The sequence below is a fragment of the Saccoglossus kowalevskii genome, chromosome 11 (genome assembly GCF_978046115.1).
Source record: "Saccoglossus kowalevskii chromosome 11, keSacKowa6.1, whole genome shotgun sequence".
Classification (NCBI taxonomy): Eukaryota; Metazoa; Hemichordata; class Enteropneusta; family Harrimaniidae; genus Saccoglossus; species Saccoglossus kowalevskii.
Window position 1 is genome coordinate 14011295 of NC_140651.1, and position 14945 is coordinate 14026239.

General features: G+C 35.3%; 1 protein-coding gene across 1 annotated transcript in view; it reads right to left on the reverse strand.

The window, feature by feature from the left end:
* Positions 1-14945, reverse strand: part of LOC102804665 (popeye domain-containing 2-like) — a 38115-nt gene that overhangs the window by 7747 nt on the left and 15423 nt on the right. The window contains exons 2-3 of the mRNA XM_085504879.1: positions 9581-10182; positions 2610-2724 (exon numbers count right to left, since the gene is read on the reverse strand). Coding sequence (XP_085361005.1) covers positions 2610-2724; positions 9581-10107 — 642 coding nt within the window. The 5' untranslated portion in view covers positions 10108-10182. The remainder of the gene's footprint in view (positions 1-2609; positions 2725-9580; positions 10183-14945) is intronic.

Sequence of the window (14945 nt, forward strand, 5' to 3'; positions counted from 1 at the left end):
CGAATGTTTATATACACTCGTATGAATTACATGGTATTTTTGTTTCACACTACAGAATTGTTTGAAAATGTCTTTAATAATGCTTGATTGTAGATTACATAACAGATGATTGATATTACATGTTTGTCTTCTTGTTTCACCATATAGAATCCTTTGCAAATGCCTATAAACGATAAACGATGACAAATATAACATGGTACTCTGTTTCACCCTATAGAATTAATTGCAAATGCCCATATAAACTATGACAGATATTACATGGTACTTTGTTTCACCCTATAGAAATAATTGCAAATGCCCATATAAACGATGACAGATATTACATGGTATTCTGTTTCACCCTATAGAATTAGTTGCAAATGTCCATATAAACGATGCGATGATAGATATTACATGGTACTCTGTTTCATCCTATAGAATTAATTGCAAATGTCAATATAAACGATGACAGATATTACATAGTATTCTGTTTCACCCTATAGAATTAATTGCAAATGTCCATATAAACGATGACAAATATTACATGGTACTATGTTTCATCCTATAGAAATAATTGCAAATGTTCATATACATGATGACAGATATTTCATGGTATTCTGTTTCACCCTATAGAATTAATTGCAAATGTTCATATTCTTACAGATATCACATTTCCGTTTCGTCATATAGAATGGATGGAAAACTTTCATATAAACTATTACAGATAGTTCTGGGTCTGATTCCTAAAATTTAGATTTGTTTGTATTAAACATTAACCATTTTGTTTTCATTAATGTCCATAAATTACGCAAAATTACGCAAATGATTTTTGCTCATTTCAGACACCTTCAATTTTGGTCGTTTGCAGCGCATGTGCTGCATATGTGTTGATAAACATTGATTTTCCCACCATCAACATTTTTCTAATGATGGTCACGAAATGCACTATTACCACCCGTGACTCCTTCTATACCTTCCAGTCAACAACAAATTACCTAATTAAAGCTTTGTAATGTCTCAGTTTGCCTGAGCAAAAATAAAAGCCGCCATCTTTGTTTATACGATCCCCATATCGCACGCATGCGTAGCGCGACGACCATTTAATAATATTTCTTCATAGGTAAAAGAAAAAAAATGCAAACAAACCTACGTTTTCAAAGGGGCGCAGGTAACTTTGAAATTGTGCCTTACAGAAAATTATTCCAAGGGCTATCACTCGCTATTTTCTGTTTCACGATATAGATTTATTTGCAAATGTATATATAAACATTATAGATATATAACATGATGACTTTGATTCACCTTATAGAATTAATTGCAAGTATGCATGCATACCCTTACCAGTATTGTAGTTTCACGTATATGTATTGGACAGTGAAAGAGGGGAAAACGTCGCCAAATTACGTGCTTACCTTATAAAACATCTACATGGAAAGGCAAAATGAAAGGGAAGCAGAATGGAAAACATGAACTTGCGAACTTGGAAAAGGGGATTGCACATAGAATGACAATGGTTAGCATTTCAATCAATAAACTCAGTTGTGTTAGTAGGAACGTTAGCGCAAAATTAGTTCGGGAGCATCGGGGAACTTGTTGGCAATGGATGACAATATAAATTGCGTTGACGCACACATAAATTTGCTATTAGAATCGACAACTTTGTATTATCAGAAGAGAATTACTAAAACAAGCTCGGTTCAACAGATGGTTGTTCTTCCAAAATTATGGTTACAGAGCGTTAGAAAGTGGATTGGTCCTAATCACATTTTTTGTTTTCTTGTTGAGCATGTTGTATCTTGAAATATGATAGGTCATGCGACGCAAATGTCACCAAAGGGATGTCACCGACTCGTACAACTTCGAACGACAACACCTACCGTGGGCCCCAGCTAGATCTATTACTGAATAGACTTTAATGTTTTACAAGCAGTTCTTATCCAGATTAATTGCCAGTAGAAAACAGTTGAGAATGGAGAAGAATACCGATTACGTATATAAATTTACCGACACGAAGTGGGAATATTCAGTTGATTGATAGAGAGTCTGCAGCTGGCACGCTGTTACCCTGTTATCGCAAGACTGGAAACGGTACTCTGAATTGGTCAAGCTGAACACTGCAGAGAATAAATCGATATCTCTTTCCGAAGTCTGGTTTAGACTGTATACCTATACCGGAGACAGCATAGACTGACGAAGTTAATTGAACGTGCCCTTTAATTGGGAACTGGGTGACGTCATTATGCTAATGAAAAATTCACGTAAAGCTCATCTACGGAAGATTGTGTTTCGGAACTCTTCAATCAGGCGTCCGAGGTGTATGTTTATTTACGTGTTTGTTCACGTGTTCATGATACTGCTGTGTTAACACATTCTTAAATGTTTAGCACTTCTGAAATAATGCGATTAACAACAACAATATACGTTTTCAAAAGTACTTAAAAGCATAACGCCATGTACCATTTTTCAAAGGTCCGTAAACTATGTGCTGTGTTGCTAAACCAAATAGTACAATGTTATTTTTTTACAATATATGCTGTTAACACTTGAATAAATACGAAATCTTGAAATCTGAATGGCACATGAGTTCTGTGCGCCGGGTCAGTGTTTAGAAGTACTGTGAAAAAGCTCACCTGAAACACGTCGGACTCGTTAGTCTCGTTGTGGTAAGATTCCCATTCAGGCGAATCTAGAAACTGATGCTCCAGAATATTGTGTAAAAATTCCCCTTCACAGAAGACTTTAACTCTGCAATGCACAATAATACAATGGAATAACTTCGGGGCATTTAATGGTATGGATACTAAAATTATAGCTCTTACAAGATTATTCGTGCGTGTGAATGTTTGTGAATATATTAAACTTTACTGAAATTTCCCTTTGTTTGGTTCATCTAATACTCTTGTGATACTAATGTATCGTACTCACATCAATACGGTAACACTTTCTTATTTCAGTTGAATTATTTTATTTACTATAAATAAATCACATCCCAACAATATTTAAGTGTGAATCTAACAAACAAACAAAACTGGAGATTCTGTTGTGTATTTGAAAAAAAAAAGTTATTTCATTTATTTTCTAGTCCAAGAGCGGAACAGATATAATTACATAGACCATTCTAATCAAGAACGTATAGTCGGTTATGCGTGAATTAATCCAGCGATGCGATGCCAACACACGAATCTGTGTTCATACATCCGTGACATTATCGATTTGAGATTTTTAGAAGCGTTAAATTGGCCCAAGACACCACAAGTACCACGAATTACAAACTCATTTCAATTTCCAGGCATTACAAAGGGTTTGCGGATATGCAATTGTCTAGCAATTAGGATAACTAGCTCAAATTACAGATCAGACTCGCAAAGTGGTAATGTGTTATGCCAAGCAGAAGTGCAAGGGCTTCTTGCTAGATCGATGACAAATTTCTGTGAAAGTGATGGGACGTATATAAATGTATGCAATCCTTTTCGCTCTATTTATTCTAAATAGTGTGCGTGGAATTATAAGGAACCTCGAAATTTAAAATACACGGCATGAATTTTAAATGCACTTACACATGCATCAAAACATTGGAATTTCTCTGCTGATTTACACTATTTTGTTTTTATTTGAAGATTACTTGATCGTACTAAAAAAATATGTATACAGGGTTTACAGACTCGACTACTTCTGTAATCCCCATCAAAATGTATTGTAAGTGGCATTCATTGACACTCGGTTTTCATTATTAGTCTTACATGTACTATTTATATATATTTAATGTTGTTCATTTCTAGTGAAATCCCATTCATTTATAACGACCCCGGGAATCCCGATCGCAGTCAATCCAAATAATGTAATGATACAAAGAATATATTAACAACTATTTCAAAACGTTGTTTGTAACCCATAGCGACAAACTTATTAGAAGATTTGCGTAATTCTAAATGTAAGCTATGCATGGAATCAAAATAATGTACACGATGCAATCAATATAACATAACACATTTCCAGCTCAACGCACATGACACGATAGATCCTTAATCACCGGAAACGATAGATCTTTAATCACCAGAAACCCAGATAACATACACTTAATCAAGCGCAATAATTTGCAAGCATAGAAGACATGATATTTGAACAATTGATTTGACTCATTTGTCCAGAGTGACCATACTTAAACGGTTTTAAGATATTAGTATCGACACGCAAACTTAATTCAGATGAAATCAACCCAGCTAATGGCGACTGCTATTATAAAGACTTCATTGACCTCGGCCGAAGGAGGTAAGGGTTCAGATTGATTGATAAATGACAAGTTGCATAAAATCAAAATTAATCGCTAAATTCAGCATTTAACCAACAACAGGAAACAACTAGCTTACTACATTCACTTTTCAGCATTGTCAACAATGGATTCACAGAAGTACGCCAGTAGGTGGTAGGGCACCATTGGTTATTTATTATCAGACGAGGTAATCTTGTTCCTTGTCATTTTTCTTTCAATTATTTCATTAAAAACAACCAAACAAGATCATTAGACTACGTGGATCCATGTCAAAGATTGCACAATCAATTCTGTTCAAACAGTCAGACGCCTCATATACACATGTAGCGGGGTTAATAACGTATTTTTATATGGGATTGCACACTTGATAGTCTTGTCACACGTATTTCTATCGTCACGACCTTGGAAAAAGTGATTTGTAGTGTATCGAGATGGGAGTTGGAATCTGTGCCGGGATTGTCATCGTAACAGACTTGGGACAACATCATTCATTACGTATGGATGAAATAACGCGTCAATATATGTGCTCACGTCTCTCACAGATGGGCTCACAACGTACGTGTGTACGTCCCGCAATGGGGGCATTTCTATTCATCAGGTCAACTAACGCTTGGCAAAACAAAACAAATCGCAAGAAGCCCCGCGTTGATCTGCGTTCTCACCTTACACCTTCAGGCTGTCATCTTGCAGGAGTGTTGGGCTCAACTAATTCTCGAAAATGCCAGGGAAAATGCATTTTCACCAGCTTTATCCATATGTGCCTGACTCATCCAGCCCATCATACCTCCCTAACTCATCTAATTGAATTCACACATATTTAACTGGACACACTTAACCCATAGTATCCGTTTCTCCCAAGTGGACTGCACAACAGTGGGTTCACACCTTTCTGGACCATTCCACTAAATTCATTCACAGTCCTCACTGATCCACTCAAGTATTCTACTCGCTAAATGATTCATGGGAGCAATACTATTTCCTGTAATCCTCAAAGGGCTCATGTTTCGAAATACAGTGTCTCAATAATTTAGCGCATAGATACAATACGTATACCATGTTGACTATATCAATATCGGTTAGTATATATCCAGTATAACATTCCGCGCTGTTCGCAATTAATTGGTATTCATCTTACGCAGCCAACTACTTATAGTTGTGGGATCACGTATACAGTATCATGCATCCAACAACAAGCAGGTTTCAATTGAGTATATTCGTAATGTAATTTTAATATTAAATATCAAAATGCAACCGTGCGATATTATTTATCGAGAATGTTCACAAACTAATATAAACCGTAAATAATAACTGTGTGAGGTTAATGTTTTAGTAGATCACCATGACGATACAAAAAGTCACGCACTATTTTTAATTTACTACATTTTTATTTCAACGAAAAATCGTGGTTTTTAACACACCTATTTGCATACGGACAACAAATGATTTGGTTTTGTCGCATCAACAGCTGATATATTCCGGCATAAGCATTTATATATTAAATATTTGATTTCTCCGTATTATTCTGTACTAAAAATAATATATATCATAAATGCTTAATTGAAGGGCGTAAAGAATAATTTATACAGACTCGTGATGCTTTGCTCTAAAACGTTATCTAGTTTCTATATAAGCAAAGGCTCAGTTTACCTCAATTCCAGCTAGTTTTAAACAGCAAACGCCAAATTGACATGTTATGGTGATTTTTGAAAAATATTTCCTATATGTACACACTAAAGCAACAATTTTATAATTTAATAATTATTTAATATGTTATATTTCCCCTTAAGTGACCACTCCGCTTTCAAACGCAAGGAGGTATAATCACATTTCCTAGATAAGTATTTGTAGTAACGTTATGCAATTACGTGACCGCCAGCCACTCATCAACTCCTAACTGCTTTAGAATAAACATAATGGCAGATCTAATTGAACTTTTGAACGTCTTCATTGCAACACTGAATCTATAATTCGACGGTTGTCTATGTAATATGCAAATTGATTAAATTAAACCCAGACGTTTTGTGTGTGCTTAATCAAGGTAATGCGAGTTTATATTACCTACAAGAATTGCGTGTAGTATAATAACTTATTAGATGCCCCATATATACTAGACATGGATGCATTTTCGTAATCATCCCTTACGTTTATAAAATGATCAGACGACCATTATTACTTTTTTTTCCTTCCGAGGTTTATTGAAACATGAAAACCTAGAAGGCGTCGTAACTGTGACACTGTGGTATGTATCTTTTGTGTACACTTGAGAATTATGTCACCATGGAAACGGATTATAATGGCACCCCTTTGACAGTTCAATTCGGAAAACTGTGTACGTTAGTTACCCCAAAGGAACGTTACAAAAAAACGAATCCGTGCAAATAGTGCGAGTAATATCCGCGAACATTACATAGCGGCAGTTACGTAATTCATCAGGTATTGTAAAGGCTTAGGGCCAATCATAAAAACACGCCAAGTCGGGCTTTATGAATTCCCTCTAAAACGTGCCTAATTTCAGCAATCGCTTTTCAAAATGTACTGTCACATCACGCTGATTCTTCAACTAACATTGTAGTTGCATTATGCATTTTTAATGTTGCTTATTCATTTCATAATTTTATACAGTATTGTATATTATAGTATGACGGCTGTACATTGGATTACTCGTCGCCCGCTGTGTCTGCAACAAAACGTAGCCCCTGGAAAAACCAAACGCTGCAACACAACACTATAATAGCCGTGTATTGCGTGCTCGAATTTTGCGTAAACATGGTATTTCACACGAATCTATAGGTCACATAGAACCCAAATTGAACACCATTTTTCCGCATAATAATCTTTGGCGACCCAATAACCCGTATTTCCACTCGCTGCTTCTTGAAAATGGCTTTACGTTGGCGTGCTGTCAATAAGTCAATTATATATTAATATATAGATATTGCTTCATTAAGAACGTTGTAATAGTATGACATTTATCTCATAGGTCGCAATAAACATAATCGTCGACGTACGCGGTTGACGACAAAAAACACGTTCCTTGAAAATTCCAATTCTTCTGCTGTCGGTATCTTTTCAAATGACAATATCTCATTTTGTGTATGTTTTTATTACAAGGTGAAATCCGTGATCATGGTGGATACACTAGATTTTTTAAGTGGCATTTAATGTTTGAATGACTTATTAAAGATGTATATCGTGTTCTTTGTGGGATAGTCACGTTCTCGGTCACGCTTTGGGAGGCGATACGTCCAATGAATATTCAGATAATGTATATGCTATAGGGTATACTCACTAATAGCAGTGTTGTCGTATTCGGGATTTGTAAATGTATATCGAATTTGTAACATCAAAGGGTAAAGCGACGCGTACCAGCGCAATAATTAATAGAGTAAGTCGAAAACCTTCACCTCCGTGTTTAAAGGTGGCTGGCTACCATTAAAACAAATTCTCAGATTTCCTAGAATTCTGCAATATGATTTTATTTTATGCCGTTCTTCACAAAATCAAAATAAAAGAACTCACGGAACCATTTTGCACGAGACACAGGTAAAACCTTCATGACAATGATGATTGTTGAAATATTGGTTTGCATTGATAACTCGTTTGATTACATATTACGTAATTATAAAATTAACACTATGGTTGCATAAATTATTATCAAATGTTGATAAAAACTGTTCATTTTTCATGAACACGTGTCAAAATCTTTCGTCTTATTTATTAGATCTCAAATATCAGCGATGGACTCCAGCCAGGGAGATTCTCGATTTTGCCATCTAAAAATTAATTGTTAACAACAGCTAACCCAAACCTACACAAATGTCCAAGATTTATTTTTAAATACATGATGTTAGGTTTCGACGCTATTTATCAAAGACAGGATAATTTTATGTAAACGTGTTTAACCTGCTTGGCAGAAAGATTAAGTGACAACAATATGAAGGGAAAACGTTGTCAAGAAATATGACATTTAAAAGTCGATCGTGAAGAGTGAGGAAGAACGAAGTGTGAAGTGTAGATGTTTTTTTACGGGTAAAAATATATGCATAGTTACAAATAACATAATATAGTAGAAGGTACAAATGACGTATACACGTAATCCATTCTCGTGATAAAATAATAGTCAATTGCTAATTTATAAATAAATAAGTCCTGCCTAATACATTCGTCACATAATGCGAGTTACATTAGCGATCAGGTGAATATTTGTTAAACAAAATCATAATATGTACATTAGCGTCATATATTATGATTGGAGACTAAAATAATGTAACCATATAGCACATAAAATGAAATATGAGGCGCATGTTAATTTTGTAGATTCCTTTCGAAACTAAAGACTAGAAGAGTATATCTCTTCCAGATTCCGTGGTTCAATATGATGAACTCACCAGGTGGCACAGTTCATATAAAGATGTAAGTATCCCGGGGGGCAATCGTTCAGAAAATTCGCTTCAAGCTCAAATAACTAGATCACGTACAGTATTATAATTATTCTAATTTATACTGTTAAGTGGCAATTCGTATTATATGATCTCCTAACTGTACTACGAATGCCAAAGTATCAAATGTATGAGTTACGAAGATTATATTCTGAATATTGTTTTTAAATCAGCTACTTAGCAACTGGGGTGACATTTGCATAATACACATACAAGTATCTATGTATATGTATATGTCTGATTGTCACAGGATACTATTAAACATTTCATAAATAAACTGGTTCTTAATGGAAAATGGTTCATCATTATGAAGTTTCTGAATTCTAGATTGCAGATTTACGATTATACCTTAGAACTGTTTGTATATATTATTAGATCGTTTTTTTTTTTATTAAAGAAATTCCTGTGTACAATGTCTCTGCATTTAAAGCGGCGCAGTGTTTGAAATATCGCGGTGTATACGCGCGATCGACAACTGTGGCGCTATAGACGACAATCACCGTTATATCCCAATATAAAACGAGTTCTCGTGCGCACTTGGCACCCTATTGGGAGATCGCACGTAACTAACACAATCATATTAGCGATCAATGTGAACGTCAGTAACACGCGACACATGCACTTTAACGAGTTCAAGAGAATTCTGTTTTTAGCAAAGTGACCGAATACTTGACACTGTCAATGGATCTTTTAGTAGAATGCTGAATACTTAAATGAGGTTTAAGTAGTAGACATTGCTCGTCAATTATGAACACGTTGTTTCGTGTTTATGCCAGAATTCCGGCCGTGATGCACCGGTTACACCAAATACAGTCAGTAATAAGTAATTCTGAGATATTCAACAATTAATAACTACGTCACGAAAAAGCAATTTGAAAGCAAGAATACTTACTTTCCACTCACAAGAAGCGATAAACGGTTGCACGGAGTCTGCCCTTCAATGGCATAGTTCTCTCCGATCGTGAGGGAAGCTGTCCGGCCGATATTACACAGTTTCTTGTAAGAATGACGTGGCACTTTTAGTGGTTTGAAGACTGCTTCGTAAACGTCCTTCTGCTCTTGTGTCAGACGCACGGGTCTGATCCGATAGAACAGATACGACGCATTGGCACAGTTGAGACATAGATATGCAAGACTCCAGGCGAAAATACCGAGTGAGCAGATATAAAACCATCCCCAGACAGCTAGAAGTAGAAACGCGATGGCTATGACTACGTGGAAAAACAGCAAAGAACTATACCCGTGTGGAGGTGAAAGAAATGCCACCAGAAGAAGAAAGTTTGCTGCTTGATAAATTACATGTTGCATAGATTCCCATTCAGAGCAGGCGTAGGCCGATCCTTCCGGAGGGGGGTTCGCGGTCCAGTCCGGACCGACGGTTGTAAAGTTGTCCATCATAGCAAGTCCTATGGTACTCATCTTTGCTGGTGTGTACACGTCACCTTCTTGAAGACTTTCCTAGACGTTGCATTGGCAACCATGTTCAATTATTTCCTACAAAATAAATCGTAATATGTAATGTTAGATATTCCTTCTAGTGAAATTCAGTATTGGTATCAACGTCACTAGACGGCAGAACACAGATTAATGTGCCTTCAGAAACATATGGGTCAGAAGCAGGATCAATTAAGTTAATGACAGAGTACAATTGTTATATTATAGGGATATATTATTATCGTGCGCATAATGGGATTATATATTATGCATAAAGTCTTACAGAAATGGGCAAACGTCCCCTGGTTTCTACGTTACTGTGAGTGCCTGCAACTGAAGAAAAACACGTCTTCCATATGATACGAACATATCGTAAATTTGTATGCATACAATGCATAACGCAAATGCTCGGCACAAAACTGAAGATAGTATGTTAATATATCATCTGATCGGAAGGGTATCAATGTCGAACAACTTGTTAAGCTAAATAAGCAACCAGGAAACCGGAAGCTCCGCTATTCCGGGTACTTGTTTTGACTTAGATGTATTTGTGTAGAGGTCTGATGGCGCTTTCAAAACACATGTTACTTATCAAACTAATGATACACTTTAAGTTTCTCTTATGTAACAAATCGTCACATTCTCATAATTTATCTATATATCATTCTTCATCTGATAATTCCCAGGAATACATTAATATACAAGAGTTTTTTTTTAGTTCAGTAGCGTAGTGGTACAGTATAAATGTGTATATATGTGGTACATATAATACCAAAATATCATATTTAGAAGATATTCATTCAATTCTGCACTGATTTTGTGCTTTTTTGCAATGGGGTAAGCTGAAAAGTTGCATAGCATTTATGACGCAATGCGTAATATTTGCGCGAGCGTCGACCTTCATACAATTGTATCAGATGAGGTATACCATTAAAAGACGTAATCTTACCGTCACCAACACCCTCAACATATAATACTTGCACAAAGCACACAAATATTCAATCACGTGATTTCGATGGTGTGGTATATACAGCATATCGTAATCAACACACCACACTTAAAATGTTTTTTAATGTGTTTCCAAGAGTTAGTCAAATCCATGTACTTACAATTTGTCACAACTGTTCACTGAACACAGTGTTTCTGAATTACTTTAATAATTAAATTTAAATAAAGACTTTAAACAGTTTATCCCATCCTCTCCATAGGTCAAGATGTATGGCTATACTTTATGTAAAAACAAAGTCACGTTGTTCTCATATATATAGCAAGAATAAATCAAATTAAATTTCACCGTATATTGCCGTTGTTTCACCACAGGTCATGAATGTATCTGATTGTATCTAGTCATAACTGCTCGACACTTGTGACATCTACGGGATTACTCTTTCTAATATCCGTAAAATCTAAATATTAATAACTTAGTAAAAAAGGTTTATACATTTATTATTAGTTAACAGATTCATCTTTGGGACAGCATCATTGTATTTACTTATACATAAATTGGTTGCATCAGCACTCATTGATTTGTCTTAGTTATTTGGCCTAGAACGTATTTGACTCTGTATATGCCACTATACTAAACGCTATTCTTAAGACGCTGAGTAAATCTTATAGCATTCGTGATGTTTGCATAAATCTGAATGACTAATCAGATATTGTAACTAGGTGTTACTGGATTGGTGCATAGTGAGTGTAATGTTTGCATAAATCTGAATGACTAATCAGATATTGTAACGAGGTGTTACTGGATTGGTGCATAGTGAGTGTAATGTTTGCATAAATCTGAATGATTAATCATATATTGTAACTAGGTGTTACTGGATTGGTGCATAGTGAGTGTAATGTTTGCATAAATCTGAATGATTAATCATATATTGTAACTAGGTGTTACTGGATTGGTGCATAGTGAGTGTAATGTTTGCATAAATCTGAATGATTAATCATCTATTGTAAATAGGTGTTACTGGATTGGTGCATAATGAGTGTAATGTTTACATAAATCTGAATGATTAATCAGATATTGTAACTAGGTGTTACTGGATTGGTGTATAATGAGTGTAATGTTTACATAAATCTGAATGACTAATCAGATATTGTAACTAGGTGTTACTGGATTGGTGCATAATGAGTGTAATGTTTGCATAAATCTGAATGACTAATCAGATATTGTAACGAGGTGTTACTGGATTGGTGCATAGTGAGTGTAATGTTTACATAAATCTGAATGATTAATCAGATATTGTAACTAGGTGTTACTGGATTGGTGCATAATGAGTGTAATGTTTATATAAATCTGAATGATTAATCAGATATTGTAACTAGGTGTTACTGGATTGGTGCATAATGAGTGTAATGTTTACATAAATCTGAATGACTAATCAGATATTGTAACGAGGTGTTACTGGATTGGTGCATAGTGAGTGTAATGTTTGCATAAATCTGAATGATTAATCATATATTGTAACTAGGTGTTACTGGATTGATGCATAGTGAGTGTAATGTTTGCATAAATCAGAATGAGTAACGAGATAATGCTAACATTGTACCTATGCGTTAGTGGATTGGTGCATAGTGGGTGAGACCTTTGCCGAATTCAGAATAAGTAATGATATATTGCTATCATCGTACCCCGACGTTAGTGCAGTTGAATATAGCGAGAATGTTTTAGGCTCTTTCAACTGTCCTAATTACATATCGTTTTTATGTGCGCACTATGCTTTGCGTTATGTTTCAGAGTTGTGCTCACCAATGAATCCTTCTTAAAATCGGTGAGCATCACTTATTAAAACAGCCGGGGATTGACAATTTGAAATGGGGCTGACAATTTGAAATGGAGAGCGGCATTTGGGATCTATTCAGACATATATAAATTGTGCGTTGGCCCGTTATATTGATATGTTGATGTGTTGTGTTGTGCATTTTGTGTGTACAACTTTAATTTTACAAAATTAACTTACATTAAATATAATATGAATTCATATCTGTTTTATAGATAAATTACTATTTACGATAACGTTTTCTTTAACTGATCAGGTAAGTATAATGGATATCTCTAATATTTTCCTTTCCGAATGTAACATTCATCTAAAGTGTAGATGTCACGAATGACACGTATATGCAATAGCGCGTAAATTTTGGATTACAACGCTGAAGCTTTGAGTTGAATGTTATATTGCTGCATACATTAGTAGATATATAACCTTGGTGTAATCAATACATTTGCCATGCTGTAAAACTATCTACTGTCCCATTTCTCATGATTAAATCTCTTTTTTTATATGCTGCGAAAACGTTAAATGAGTTGAAAATTCCCGAGTGGCGTGGCGCAAGACAATTCCAAGATTCATTGTCTATGGCAGACTGATCATATTTGAGATTGCACTTTCTTGATATGTAAAGCTGATCAAGATTTATTTTTTGTTTCTTTGGGGGGGCTTGGACCGAGAATAAAGTACATATAACAGTTTTGACCTTGACACTTATAAAACACATATTTACGGGCATAGTATCCGTTGAGATGTTCAGTGTTTCAGTGACGACAGGTTGGATAGATATATAAGTGAAACGTACGTTACTAACAACACTAATGGTTTGATAGTAATAAAGTCTAATAACGTTATAAAGAGGCTCGAGGAGATTGCGTCATTGATTGTATTATCAGTAATTCCAATACGTCACATAAAAAACGTAGATGGGTATTGAACGTATCTAACAATCGTCGCGCTGCGCATGTGCGACATTTGTGTTGATAAACATTGATTTTTCCACAATCCAATGCGCTCTTTTAACGGAAATCACAAGTATGAGGTTTGACATGGACGCGACTTGCACTAATTACCGCCGGTGACTCATTTGATACCTTCCATTCACCTAAAAAAATAGCTAATTAAAGCTCGGTAACGTCTCAGTTTGTACTCGTTGATCTGCGCAACAGTCAAAGTCGCCATCTTTGTTTATATGAGACCCATATATCTCGCGCATGCGTAGCGCGACGACTATCTTTAAAGTGTAACGACGTTGTATTAAAATAACAAAGTAATTTACGCGCGTTGTATACCAATTAAAGTTAGCAATAACATAACTCCAAGTAAATGTTTAATCAATAATAATATTAGTACAGGACATTAGGTAGAAAGCACAGAACTGTTGTATCTGCTGAAGAAAATCAGCTTGCATGTTGACATTGACTGTGACTAGAGTTTCTTAATTACTAATTATTAATTACAACATCAGTATAATCGTGAAATACGTTGACATTGAACTTCTTGCTTCAATTATACATTATTACATCCACGTTGCGACTACACAGAATGTCATTTAATTAGCCGGCCTTATCACTTACTGAGTCACAATTGTCCGCATCCCCAGCGTAAATCTGACACAGGGAAATAATATAATCACCCCGATCATGATGTCGAATTTAGAACGCCATATAAGAATCACTCGGTAACGACCACAGAATGGATTGAGCTAGGCGAATATTTATATACTTAAATGTTTTTTAAACAGTACAGTAAACAGTAAACCTCTAAACAGTAAAAACATCACACATACTCTCGTCAATATAAAAAACTGTTTTTGCAGGGGTTTATTATTGTAACTGTAAATTCACTCGGAGGGATCTACTGATGATTAAAGTAAATACAACCTTGGTATATATGGTCGACTTTATCTTTATTTGCTTGAGGCGAATAGCATTGTGATGGGATTTATCCCCACGTTACAACTAATGAGTCGTTTTCTGAGTAGAATTGTCTACGAGCGCGGAATAGAAAGAGCCTGCAGATTAGAAAGTCAGTAATTATAAACCGATTTATAAC